Genomic DNA, 13,638 nt, shown 5'->3' with positions numbered 1-13,638 from the left:
GAAACCAAATAGATTCTGTTTGCCGACACCAATTACTTACACTCTGCTGCTTTAGCTATTTTTAAAAGCATTTGTTTGCTTTCAGTAACATGGGAACATTTACCTCTTGGTCCTCTTAAAATCAGCCTGGGTCTAACCAACTCCAATTTCCTTTACATTCTGCCTGAAGGGAGTTGATTTTTAACCTAGAAGTCTGCACTTTTTCCACTATATGAACCATAATAGGTTTGTTCTTCTACAGCAATCAATCACTTTTTAAGTTCTTAGCTGTGGGTGAGTGTGCTTTATGGCTGAATCAAAGCTGAGTGTTTTGCCAGAACAATGCTGAGTGTTTCTCAGAAACACAGTTGTTCTCTCTGCAGCTTCAGTGCACTGTTTCATATACAGCAAGAGACTCCCATCTGATAGAGCATTTAGCGAGCATGGTATTCTGGAAGCCTGCATCATTTTCATCAGCAGCAATGCAGAAATGAAATCTAACTTACATGATCCAGGTATCAGGAACCATGTTTGACATGATAAAAGCTCATACTGAATTGGAAATATTAAACTTTTGCAACTTAGTCTTGTTGCAGCTGGTTTACAAATTGAAATGGGAGACCATCTCTCCCCTTGGGTGTACACGTGTAATAGGGGTATGACAAGCACAATTGTGATAAAAGAAAATAATTCTTCTGTCATTGGCAGTGCGTTTATGGCTTTGATTTTCTAATACAGCTAGTTTCATGACAACTGTCACTTGGCACAGTAATGGAAGCAGTTGGCTTCACATATACAGAATGTTTTCTTCTTTTATTTTTCCTAATTTACATTCCACACCACCCCCCTTCTCTCTAACTTCGTCCCAACCAAATGTTAAAAAAAGGTTAAGTTAAAACTCATAGAGTGGAATAGAGAACTGGGAAAATAGCTCTGTAATGCAAAACATGTATTGCAGTGACTCTTGGAAGAAGAGAGGCTTCTTTCTTAGATGAAAGGTATATAATTTTTCTATTCATTCAGTCTAAAAAGTTCTCTTCAGTACACAAAGTTTTCTGAATTACTTTGGTCAGTCCTGCATGGCAGAGCTGAAATGGTGTGTGTATAACTGATGGGCAGGAGTACAAGGGAACCTGATTCTGTATTCATAGATTTCATAGACACTAGGGCTGGAAGGGACCCCGGAGGATCATCGAGTCCAGCCCCTTGCCCCAGGAGTAGGAAATCAGCAGGGATCATAGGATCCCAGCAAGATAAACGTTCAAATGTCTCTTGAAGGCATTCAAAGTATTAACAGGGCTGTTGCATGACCGACTCTTGCCTGGTAGGATGAAGGCAGCCACAGTGTAGCTCCTTGGACACTCATTGTTCCCTGTGCCACTACCTCTTTTTTTTTTTTTATCCTGTACTGTATAAGGATGCAGGTATGCAAAGGATTTGCCTCTTATTCTCGCCCTTGAAACAGAACTACTTTGGACCTGATTCAAATCTCATTGAAGACAATGGGACTCTTTAGACTAGCTTTCAGGTCAGCTTTCTATACTTAGCACTAGCACCCACATATAGCTTCTGCTCACACCTGGAGTGCAGCACCTTATGCTTCCTGCTGAACAGTGCAAAAGGACTTACAAAATCAAATCCTAAAGCATAAGGTGACTTGCTGTGAATAGTAGCCAATATCTAGTATTTCAGGGGAAAATGAAACCTCAGTCAGTATTCAGCATGGGGAAATTAGGCAACTAAGCCAGGAGGTATGAGATTTGGAGATTCATATTTTAGCAGCACCACAGATATTTTCTGGCTTGTAAAATCAAGATAGAGTTTCAGTCCCTGTTGCTGAAAAATAAAGCAATTTATTAGTGGTAAGACACATGCACAGCTAGGTGAAAAGGAGCTCTCAAAGAGTAGTTATCAATGATTTGTGGATGCAGGGAAAGCAGTTGGCATGATATAACTTGACTTCAGCAAGGCTTTTGATACCATCTCACACAGCATTCTTGCAAGCAAGCTAAGGAAGTATGAGCTGGATAAATGCACTGTAAGGTAGATAGAAAGCTGGCTTGATCGTCAGGCTTAACAGGTAGTGATCAATGATTCAATGTCTAGTTAGAAGTCAGTATCAAGTGGAGTGCCCCAGGGGTCGGTCCTGGGTCTAGTCTTGTTCAGTATCTTCATTAACGATCTGGAAGATGGAATGGATTACACCCTCAGCAAGTTCACAGCTGACACCAAGCTGGGGGTAGTAATAGGGTAGGTCTAGGATTTAGAGTGACCTAGACACATTGAAAGACTGGGCCAAAAGAAATCTCATGAGGTTCAACAGGGACAAATGCAAAGTCCTGCACTTCGGTGTTACCAGATTTGCCCATCACTTTGGGGTGTGCGCATTTATTAGGGATACGTTTCTAGGGTCTTTGTAATTTAATTAATATGCTGCTTCTGTTACTTGTGTTTCTATACAGAGCTGTATCTTTCCCTTCTGCAGGTCCTCACCCCCAATGGAGCTATCTTGTAGGACTCAGTTTCAAGGGTTCCTCCAGCCACCAAATTCATCAAATACACACACTAACGTGACACGCCTGACCCGGCCAGGTTGATCAGCATGTACAAGCTGACACCCTCATATACCAGGAATCAGTTCATTAAGGTAACAATAAAGTGCAGGCAGACACAAGCACACAGGTGAACAGAATACCTCTGAATCCGGCTGGGTGGCCAGCTGACACCCTCATGGGCCAGCATTCAGTTCATTAGGGCACATCTGAGCCAAACTGGGTCAATCAGCCTATACAAGCTGATCCCCTTATGTGTCTTAAACTCAGCACATCCCAATCTTTTGCCCTTACTTTCCTAGCACTGATAGCCTCTTGATGAGCAGTGTTGCTGCAGAGCAAGTGGGGAAGGGGAAGCAGAGAAGAAAAAATACATCCAGTTACCACTAGTTTGACTATAAAAGTTATTTATTGCTAAGTATATGAAATTTATGACGGTACTAGTAGTAATAGACATACAAGGAAAAATGAACAAAAATGATTACAATATTACCCTGTTTTAATTGAGTATTTGGGGAAACCTAGCTCAAGCTTGACTAATAAAATTCAGGTTCAGAAAGCTATGCCTAGAGAGAAAAAGAAAGAGAGAGCGAGCGCGAGCTGGGATCTCACCGTTCCAAGGCACTTGGGCGGTTTGTTGACAGGCAAAGTTCCTAGCACAATAGTTGAAAGTTAAACAGGCGACCGAGAGATGATCTGTTTCTCCCAGCTTCTCAAGAGCAATAGCGGATGGTGTCAGAGAGATTATTCTCTCTTGAAGCACACTGCTGCTTTACAGCTTTCTTGTACCCTTATAGTCCAGCTTCTTCAAAGCATTTGTTTAATTGTGTAAATCAAGAGGGTCCCAAGCCATCATTGACAGGGAAAATCCTGTTATATAAGCAGTTTCAGTTTAGATGAATTACCTTTTTCAGTGACAAGGGATTATCTGGTTTGGAACATCTCCAGAAACTGATTAACAACCAGGAAAAACATAAAGTTTTAAGGAGTAACCAGACACGTAGGAGCCAGCTTGAAATTATTATGAATATAGAAGATATACTGGAAGGGATACCACATTGTTTCTTCTCAAATGGCCTAGCTATGCTTGTACTGTGAAGTCAGCATCAGTGTTTTGTATTTTACCTGTTGTGAATAAGCCTCAGCTTCACATGACTTTCAGATCTTACTGTAGTCTTTTAACGTACTTAAGGGGATTACTTGGAGAGTTTATAAACTTTGTGGGGAGGACTTGCACCAGTCATCTCAGGAAAAGTATGACAGCATTTGTGCTCAGGGCTCCAGTGGGCTGGACCCTGTGAGGAACCCTTAACCATTGTTCAAATGTTGCCTGTACCCTCTCTGACTCGGTTTCTTGCCTCAGCATTCCCTAACCCGGCAACCAAGTTTTAGTCAATTAAGTTTAAATAGACCTCCCATACTGGGACCTGGGAATGTACGGCCAGAGATGCCTATTCAACTTTTCTTCTGCTTAGTTTTGGTTAGATGAGGGGTGGGGGGGGGGAATACAAAAAGTCCTTTGTAAGTCCAGCAAGCTGGGTGCAAGGGCTCCCTCAGGAACACAGAGCTGACAGGTAACATAGGACACAACAATCCCATGCATCGCTACAGGCTTGGGACTGACTGGCTAAGCAGTGGCTCTACAGAAAAGGACCTGGGGGTTGAAATTATGGAGCAATTGGCGGTGCATAAAAGCATAAAACTCATGACAAACCATCCACTTAACACCAACAGCCCATCTCAGCCCCCCCAAAAGAGACAGGATAGGAGGCTGGGGCTGCAGCAGTCGCTGAACCCAGCCAGCTCCACACCGCCCTCCAACACGGAAGCCCCGCCCCCTCCAGCGGCGCTGGGCGGAGCCAACTATTTTGCTTCCCCCCCCCCGCGAGGCCCAGAGGCGTGGGGAGGAGCTACACTTCGCGCATGCGCGTGGCCCTGTACGGGGGCGTAGCCGCGCCGGCGCCTGCGGGCCACCGTCGGCGGTGGGAGTGGCATGCGGAAGTGCTTCGCGGAAGTCAGGCGGCGGAACATGGCGGGGGCGGACAACGGCTCCCGCTACCCGGCCGCGGCGGCGCCGCAAGACCCGCTATCGCGTTTTCTCTGCCCCGTGTGCCTGGAGGTCTACGAGAGCCCCGTGCGGGCGCCCTGCGGACACGTGTGAGCGGGGCGGGCGCTGTACGAGCGGGCGGGGGGAGCGATCCACCGGGGCGGGGGCCGGGCAGCCCTGTGCGAGCCGGTCGCGCCCTCTCGTCCAGTGAAACCCGTCGCCCAGGGGTGTCCCCCCCACCCCGGGCCCGTTTACCCCGCGGTGTACCCCCCCCTGCCCCGCAGGACCTGCCCGAGCCCGGCGGGGTGTGCCGGTGCAGGAAGGGGTGGGTTTTGTTGCCAGTTAAGTTTCGGGTTCCTGTCATGAGAGAGCCCCTGTGTTTGCACGGCAGCGCGCCCTGCCCTTTGCCGTCCTCGGCTTTTGTTGCTCGCGTGGGATGTTTCTGAAGCCCCAAACCTTCCAGCAGGAAACACTTTGGCCATAAATTGGCCGGAGCACCAAGGGACGGGGCCGCACCTAACATTCACGATAGCTGTTTTGTTCTTGAAACGTAGCCCTCGATACCAGTTTGTCCCTTTTGAGTGTGACATAGGTAGGGTGAAGGTTTTTGATGTGCGTTGTCCCTTGTGACTTCCCTTTCGTTATTGGCCAAATTTAAGGTATATCCGTGAGGGTCTCGTTGGGAACGGTGCAGGCGTTTTCTACAGCATGCGTTTTTAGAAACCTTGTATTTCTTCCCTATTAGTTTTTGCGCTCCATGCCTGCAGGAATGTCTTAAGCCGAAAAAGCCAGTGTGTGGAGTCTGCCGTAGTACCCTGTCTCCTGGCAGCACAGCTCTGGATCTGGAAAAACAAATTGAAATGACAGAAACTGCTTGCAGTGGCTGCAATAAAAAAGTATGAAAGCATTTAAAAACTTCAGTACGCAATTCCCTATTTAGCCACACCTGGAAAATAACATTTTTCTTTTCAGCCTTCTGGAGAGTCAGCCATCAAGATTTTAATGTTGTTAAATAATGCAGAGAAATAATGCTTGGTAGCACACCAATGTCCTCTCCTCCTCCCCACCCCAGCCGTGTCTTCTGTTTCTTCCTTTGAGAGGTGAACTTCAGTTTGTTAGCTGATTACTTGCCCCTTTATTTGAAGTATGCAGCAAACATGCAATGTAAAGATGTCATGGGAACTTGTGCGCGCACATTTCTGCAGGGAGAATGCTGTTTTATAAATGCAACGTTTGTCCCGGGAGAAATCAAGTGAAACCTGTCTGGAGAGTCTGTTGGACTGATTACTGACAGAAGCACCTTTCTGATAGAGTTATTTGAAATTGTATTCAGTATATTTGGGGTAGTTTGCTATGGTGGTGCTGCCTGGTATCTGGTAAAAGTCATGTCTTCTCCAGCTTCTGCTGTACAGATAAGAGTCTAATGCTGTGGAAATATGTAAAATGTAGACATAAATGTTATCCTTCCATGATATTATTAATACAGAGCCCAGACTTCAGACGTTGCAGCGTAGAAATTATAGAGCACTGCTGTTACGATGGCAGTGCTGTAAAAATAACAAACATTGATTATCTCCTGATTACTCTGCTACGTGACCAATTGACTTTTTGATAGTCAGCATAGCTTAATAGCTAACATAGAACTAGCTTCCACCAGATAAAGCTAAAGCTAATTAGTTAAAAATCCTTAACGTGATAGGGTTCCTTCTAGATATACCTTATACAAATTCCTACCAACTAAAACTTTTTTTTTTTTAATTGTATGGCTTGCCTTTCATGCTGCATTTCCTGTAACTTGGGTCTAGCCAGTTTCACTTTCGTTTCTAGGCAGTTTTGTTTTCTGACTCTTGGGTACTAGAAAAAATGCAAGTATTCAAATTTGTAAAAAGGTTGATTTGTCATAAAAGAAAAAACTGTAGCCTCCATATTTTACTGTCTGAATAAAATATAAACCCTCCAGATTTACCACTGTTTTCTACCAGAGTCTGCCACACACATTTGTCAGAGTTCTGGAAAGCATCAGTATTCAAATACCTTCAATTCTTATTTAGTTATAGACCTCTTACTAGGTTTCTTTCTCAGTTTGACACTTGTCTTATCAGAATGAATAGAGAAACGAGTTGCTAAATTTAATAAAATCTTCTTATATACTCTTTGCAATTAATCAGAATAACATTAGCAGTAGAGGTACACTGATGCATTGGCTCCCTTACTGCAGAGACCTCAACTGTCTCCCCACCACACCCCTTCCTTCCTCCCTGCTTCCCCCCCCCCACCCCGAGCAGACTTACCAGCCAGACGCTGCTCTCCATGTTGGTGGGCTTCATATTAGCAGTCGGATCAACATTGGCCCAATATGGCTCATTAATAATTGGCCATCAGTATCACCCCCAAAAATCTTTATTGGTGCACCCCTGATTAGTAGGACATATCAATACTAACATTTTGTTTAACAAGGAATCATTGTACCCTATGAGAGGAAGAAATGGTTACAATGTAAGCTTGTGATCATAAGTATTTTTCTAGCACGCTTAATTTACATCTGGCCTAATACTCTGTTGTGTTTACTTTTATACAATATATTGGCTAATGATTCAGTAGCTTGTCTCTATTTGAGCCCATAACAGGGAAGAATGGCAGGCAGAGCTGGAACGTTGGCTTGGTTTAGTACAAAGTAGAAATTAGTTTATTTTCCTTTTGATGTAGAGGGGAAAAAAAGCAAGAATTATGGTACTCGGGTGAACAGGGAGTCTAAACATTATATTATATCATAATGTATCACAAGTAGCATGTTAACCTAGTGAGTAGCTTCTGTTCAGAACAGACTGCCTTGTGCCACAACATTCAGTTTTCCTTATTTTAATGTTCTCTGAACAGAATGTTTTCTGATTCCTGTGATTTGTAGTTCCTGTACTTAACCTTAATAACCTTCACATTCTGTCTCTTGTTTGCGTAGATGTACCTTTCAAAGTTACGCAGTCATGCAGCTTCTTGTTCAAAATACCAGAACTATATAATGGAAGGTGTGAAAGCTGTAACTAAAGAACCACCTTGTAACACCAGGTATTTCTGTTTCCAGTCATTTACAGGGAGGTGGTTGGGTAAAGATTTTTGATGGTGGAAGTTTTAGTTAATGCCAAAACTTGCTTTCCTGATTTGTTTTTATACGTTTTGGTGCATTTGGTGTGTTGCAGGCACTTTCTTGTGCAGCATGTGAAAGTACAAGCAAAGACTGTTAGATCTTCATTTAGTCTAGGGGGAGTAGTTCTTTTAATGCTGTATTACAATTAAACTAGGCTCTAATACAGAAATGATATCGCCCAGGTGCACTGCTCTACTGACTTAAATTGCCCATGCACAAACTATTACAAGATCAGGGTCCTGGGTAAGGCTATCTACGTTTTATTTTAGTTTTAAACTTGTTATTCTGTCTCTGATTAATTACTGAAATGAAATGAGAAATGACTACATTGAACTGGTCACCCATATTGTAGACTGTCTGGCAAACTTTCATATTCTTCACAAAAATGGTGCAGACCAGGAAAGCAAGCTGAACTTGATATTTTTGTAAGGGAATAACTGTAATTGCCAGATGTATTAACTTTGCCCTTTGAGATGTCATTTCTTCACTGATAGAAAAAACAAGTTCTTAAATTCAGCTTGCTCATATATCACACAATAAGTGGTGACCCTAAGTGCTCTTTATTTAAATATTCTCTCTCAAATTACCATGAGTAGCCAGTCTCTCATTAGGTATTAACTTTCTAAAATGTAAACACAATCTTTTTTTTTTTTTTTTCCCCCAGGAATGTTCCAAATCGCTTTACCTTTCCTTGTCCTTACTGCAGTGAGAGAAACCTTGATCAGGAAGGACTAGTTGAACATTGCAAAAAGTACCACATCATGGATGCAAAACAAGTGGTAATGCTTACAGTATCAGATTCAGTATAATGCTGGTGTTGCAGAAATATGCCAGCAGCCTGAAGCTAGTTTTAGCATTAGGTCCCTCGGTGATTTCTGCTCGGGGACCTTAGACACTTAAGTGTATGCCTGATTTTAAACTGCAGGTATTCCTTTTGAGTTAAATAGGACTATCCTTGTGAATAAAATTGTGTGTATACAAAAATGTTAATGTTTGGATATTACTCTTGTTTTGAAGATCTGGGCAAATTCAAAACACGCTTCTCGAGGAGTCTGTGGGGAGGTAGACAAGTTTTCAGAAAGATATCAAAGCATCTTTTAAGTGCCTATGCTCGCATTTAAAAAAACGTGCACTAAACTAGCCATCTTAACCTCTTGAAGCTACAAGTAATGTTGGAATGAAATTTTGACATCCAAGCCTTTTATGTACCATTCCCTAAATCCTGAGCAAAAGTATATAACACTGTCTGATGTGTAAACTTTTTAATATTGTTACAAGCATTTACACAGATCTTTACCTACAGATATGGCAGTAAGTAGAATAAAAACAGCAAAACTTGAATTTGGCTCTAACAATTAATAATTGGGGTGTAGTTTTGAAAAACTTCTCTAGTTTTAATTTACAAAATCACAGTCTCTTTTTCTATGAAGACATCAATATGTTCTACAGGAGTGTTGGTGTGCAGATATTTTATAATCTGTAGAAATGAAGGTTTCTAAAAGTATTTTAGAAAGCAAACTTAGTTCAGTATTTTGCCCTCCACGAGAGGGAGGCTCAAACTACCAGTCTTACTTCAAAGTCACAAACTTCTGAATTATGTTAATTCAGTATCTGAGGAACCAATTGGTTTATGTAGTGTTCTGTGGCTTGACAAAACACTCTCAATTCATTTTGCATACAAAGTGAAATTCTGGTTATATGAACTGTGTTCATAAGCTTCACAATCGTATAGAAGCATTTTTTCTGTTTCTTTGGCACTTTCCTCTCTCAATGTTTTTTAAATTGGTTACTTAGAGGCAAAGACCCTGGACTTCAGGAGGGAAATATGCGTGCTAAAAATTGCCATGAAATAAGAAAGGCCTCTAAAGAGGTCTCTAGTTCTGAGGGTGTGCTTCCCAGCTGAACATGAAGGGAATTCAACATTGGCTTTTGTGGCTTTTTTGAAAGGTTTGCCCAATTTGTGCCTCAATGCCATGGGGAGATCCCAACTACAGGAGTGCCAATTTCATGGATCATCTTCAGAGGCGGCATCGGTTTTCCTATGATACTTTTGTGGTATGTAATTCCTTATAAAACTCTTAGAATATAGCAGAATGATTGCTGAGTTTGTATGAAAGTGTAATTTAGCCATTCATGTAGATACCATCCTATTAGGGGCAATGTATCCCTTTCTGGAGTTGGATAAAATTCTGCTTGCTTTCTGTTGAAAGTCTGATGCTTCCTAAACTTGTTAAATGTTTGTAATGGGTAAACAGTGAAATCAAGTGAAGAGTCTAATGACTTCTGCCTTTTCTGTCCTTAGGATTATGATGCTGATGAAGATGATATGATGGCACAGGTTTTGTTACGGTCCTTGAGGGATAAATGAACTAAGTAGGAGAAAAACTGTAATACCAAGCTTCCATTAGGGGGAGTTCCCAGCATCCCTCACACTTCTCCCTACACAGTCCAAGATGAACTCAGGCATCCAAAAATAAATAAGGAAGATTTTTGAAGAGTCCCAGTCTCCTGGCCTCAGCTCCTGATCTTACTCTACATGTCATTGCTTAACACTATCAAGACAGGTTTTTTTGGCTGCTCAGCCATGTGAGGCTAGTACTCCTGCTCCTTTCATGCTAAGTTTAGCCAGTTGTCTCCTCTGTATTTCTGTTGCCTCTTTTCATTTTCCCCACCCTTGTGTCTGTCTGCTCATTATGTCCATTCTTACTTGATGAGAACATAAGTGCTACCAGAGGAACTGCTATTGAGAGGGAACGGCCTACACTGGCAAGTGAAGATTATAAAAAAAAAAAAATAAAAAATCTTATCTTTATGCTTCCTAAATGTTGATCAGATACCCTGGCATTTTTGGTCTATGGAAGCTGTTAGTCTGTTAGATGCAACTGTCAGAAACTGGTTTGCATTTGAGACTGCCTGGAATGTCTGTGATTTACACATTCTTTAGCAGCGTTTCTAATGCTGGTAGTTGGTCTTTTAACTAAACCTAGTACATTGCCTCAATGATGAATCTTTAAAACTTGTATTTTCATTGTAGTTCTGTTCATCTGCATAAGAAACTTGTTCATAATACCTGGTTCAGTACCCGCATGTTATGTACCAGCTTAAATAATCATACTTTGGTTAAAACATTTCTAGTCTAGAAAGTAAAATTCTGCATCCAAAAATTAGTTTAAAAATCCACGATGTACTTGTCACTTGTAATAATTATCTCATGTCCTGAACTGACAATTTAAGATCTTTTCTAGAACTTAAGCTACTAAGCATAACATGCAAGCCTTCGCTTGATAGAGGGATTCAACACTAAAACATCTAGGAATCCGATTTGTTTTTTAAACTAAAATGTGGTTATTAGCTTCCAAGTCTTCTGTCCCTCAAGATCGTCTGATAGTAAAATGGATTAATGATCTTTAGCATTTCCTAAGCACTATTTGTGTTTTTACAAATTCTGCAAAATATTTTGAACCCCTGAGCTTCATTTAAATTATTCAGCTATATTGTGAAATATTTAAGTGGATGATTCTGTATTTAGAATATAGTGTTCATTTAATGTTTATTATATAGGTATTGTTTTTGAAAGGAACACCCGAAGAGTAGACAGGAAAGCAGAGACATAACTCAAAATGATATGCAAAGATAATGTACTTTCTACGTGTATGAATACGATAGGCTGGTATTACCTTCTAGAAATCACTTTGGGTATTGAGGCTGAATATTTTTATTCACAAATTAACAGCAAGGAACTTCAGGTTCGTGAGGTCCTAGCTAAGGCTTCTGTATCCAGCGGGCCTGCAGACTACAGTGTAGTGTAGCATACAGAGCTAGCTTGAGTTCTCGAGGCAGGCTAAAACAGCTTGCTAAGAAGCTCTATTATCTTCACACTGTGCTGGGCTCTGTAATTTGACCAGACCTTCAAATTGCTTTTTAGAACAGTAAAAAGTTCCAGCTTAAAGTGGTTTGTTTGAAGCTTGAGCTTGCCCACACTGGCTGGGCAAATTAAGTATAAACCATTTCATATTGGGCTTAGTTTTCTTTTTTTGTTGTTTTTTTTAACGTGCTTTCACTCATTTGGTATGGACCAGTTTAGATCCATCAGAAGGTGCAGTCTACTTGAGAATTGTGTGTCAAATCCTGAAAACTTTTTTTATGCAATGCTCTGAACATGTACCATGTGCTTTTTGGCATTATGTTCTCGAAGTGTTTGGGTAGAAGCTGTGGAATTTGTGAATTCTGGCTAGAGCCCAAGTCACCACCTGACTATTCCACATTTCTTCTAGTATTCTAAGTGCACTTCCATGTCATCTTGACAGTGTTTCTGAGAGCTAAGCAATTAAATTGTCTTGTTCTGACTTTTTGAAGACAAGATATCAATAAATTTCATATAATTTATAAAACCTTCTCTTCATGGAAACTTTTGTGATTTATCATGCTCTGCAGTCCTTCCTGTTTTCTCCTTACACATCTTTCCTGAAGGGAGGCTCTGGCTGGCTCCATCATGCATCTCTAAGCCTAATTGAGGCTACAGCTCAGTCAATGTTAAAGTATTTTTGTGTGCAGTCTTGTAGCATTAGAACCACTCAAGTATTAGAACCAAGTGGCTCAAGTGCTAGTGTAGACCAGGCAGCTCATCATTTGAGATGAGCATAATTCAAACCTAGCTAGAATGAAATCTTAATTAAATTGTAAAGGGGGTTGGCATCCACCACCACACAAAACAATGCTATACTGGGTCAAACCAATGCTCAGTAGCCCTTCTCCAACAGTTGCAGGAGTGGATGCTCCAGGAGAGCACTAAACTGGCTGTATCTGGAATGCTTTATCCCTGCTCATTACATTCCTTGGCATGTACCATCATCAGTTTAGAGAAGCTGGAGGAAACATCTCCAACTGCTGTTTAAAACCACATAACTGGTGATGCTAAAATGATGGACCAAATGCTTAGGGCAGCCCCAGCCCAGCTGATCAGATTTGACTTTCCCATGGGCTTCTGTTGGATTCCCTATCTTTCAGAATTTGTGCCTTTTTTTGACTGCCATGGACAATGTTCATACCCCTGCTGCACTGCTTTGAGTCTAGAGGTAGATGGACAGAAGCTTGAATTTTCCCTTTACGATAAAAAGGGGGAGGGAGAAAAAGGAACCAAATTCTGATGTCTAGTTGAGTTTAATCATTTACATTTAACAGTAGCCATATAGATGGTGGCTCTGATTAGATCATCCCTCAATTGAAAGGAGATTAAGTGGTTGAATAATTCATCAGTGTATTGTTGAGGGTTTGGGTGTGGGTTGCAAATTTAGCTGTAGGTGAGAAATAAATTGAGAACCACAATGTTTGAGCTATCCTTATGGGGAAAAAAATTGAGCAGCATTCCTTCAGTTTGGCTTCTCAGCATGTAAAGAGGGCATGCAACTGTATCTTTGCACCTGTTAACCTGACAACTGTAGGTTATACATTCCCTGGTGTGATACGTATTCATACAACTGTTCAAAGATAGTGACAAATTGAGCAACGGTATGAGAGAGTTTGTAAAACTCAAATTCCAGTTCTTTATAGATATTTTACTGTAGAAAAGTGTTTAACATGCCCTTGGCTGCTACTTTAGCAGATGAACAAAGAGAAAGTATATAAAAAATAGATTGTGATGTTTGTGTCTTATGACTGCTCATAAAAATATGCAACCCCTTATGTATGTACTTAACTGTCAAGTGGGTTGGTTTTCTGTGTAACCTTTGTTCATCTGGTGGTTTTGTGTTGAGAAACTTTGGATTAAATATAGCCTCATTGTTCAACCATCTTTAGTTTCATTACTAAATCAAGGCCAGTATCTCTGCAGCAGGGTTGAGTACTCTGCCAGGGCACCTTTCAGTCATTGTCAGTTGTTGACCTTGTGGTCAAATGCCCATTCTTGGTGTTAATTTAAT

The 13,638-nt window shown here is 41.3% G+C and overlaps 1 protein-coding gene across 2 annotated transcripts; it reads left to right on the top strand.

The window, feature by feature from the left end:
• The first annotated feature begins 4,440 nt into the window (after positions 1-4,440).
• On the top strand, positions 4,441-13,509 carry RNF114 (ring finger protein 114). Of its 2 annotated transcripts, XM_006267416.4 has the most exons (6): positions 4,501-4,688; positions 5,324-5,474; positions 7,535-7,641; positions 8,385-8,499; positions 9,668-9,775; positions 10,023-13,509. In XM_006267416.4, exons 1-6 carry the CDS (start codon positions 4,525-4,527, stop codon positions 10,086-10,088), a joined length of 711 nt encoding a protein of 236 aa, XP_006267478.2. In that variant the 5' UTR covers positions 4,501-4,524; the 3' UTR covers positions 10,089-13,509. The 2 variants fall into 2 exon arrangements, with proteins under 2 accessions (XP_059589140.1, XP_006267478.2); XM_059733157.1 differs by lacking the exon at positions 5,324-5,474 and having other exon boundaries at positions 4,441-4,688.
• Positions 13,510-13,638: the final 129 nt, after the last annotated feature.

Source organism: Alligator mississippiensis, chromosome 9, assembly GCF_030867095.1.
Source record: "Alligator mississippiensis isolate rAllMis1 chromosome 9, rAllMis1, whole genome shotgun sequence".
NCBI lineage: Eukaryota > Metazoa > Chordata > Crocodylia > Alligatoridae > Alligator > Alligator mississippiensis.
Note: the sequence above shows the minus strand (reverse complement) of the source record. Positions and strands in the feature narration are given on the sequence as shown.

Coding starts and splice junctions, on each gene's coding strand:
- RNF114 (XM_006267416.4), top strand. CDS start 4,525: ATGCGGAAGTGCTTCGCGGAAGTCAGGCGGCGGAACATGGCGGGGGCG. Junction 4,689..5,323: donor CGGGCGCCCTGCGGACACGT/GTGAGCGGGGCG, acceptor CTTCCCTATTAG/TTTTTGCGCTCCATGCCTGC. Junction 8,500..9,667: donor TCATGGATGCAAAACAAGTG/GTAATGCTTACA, acceptor CTTTTTTGAAAG/GTTTGCCCAATTTGTGCCTC.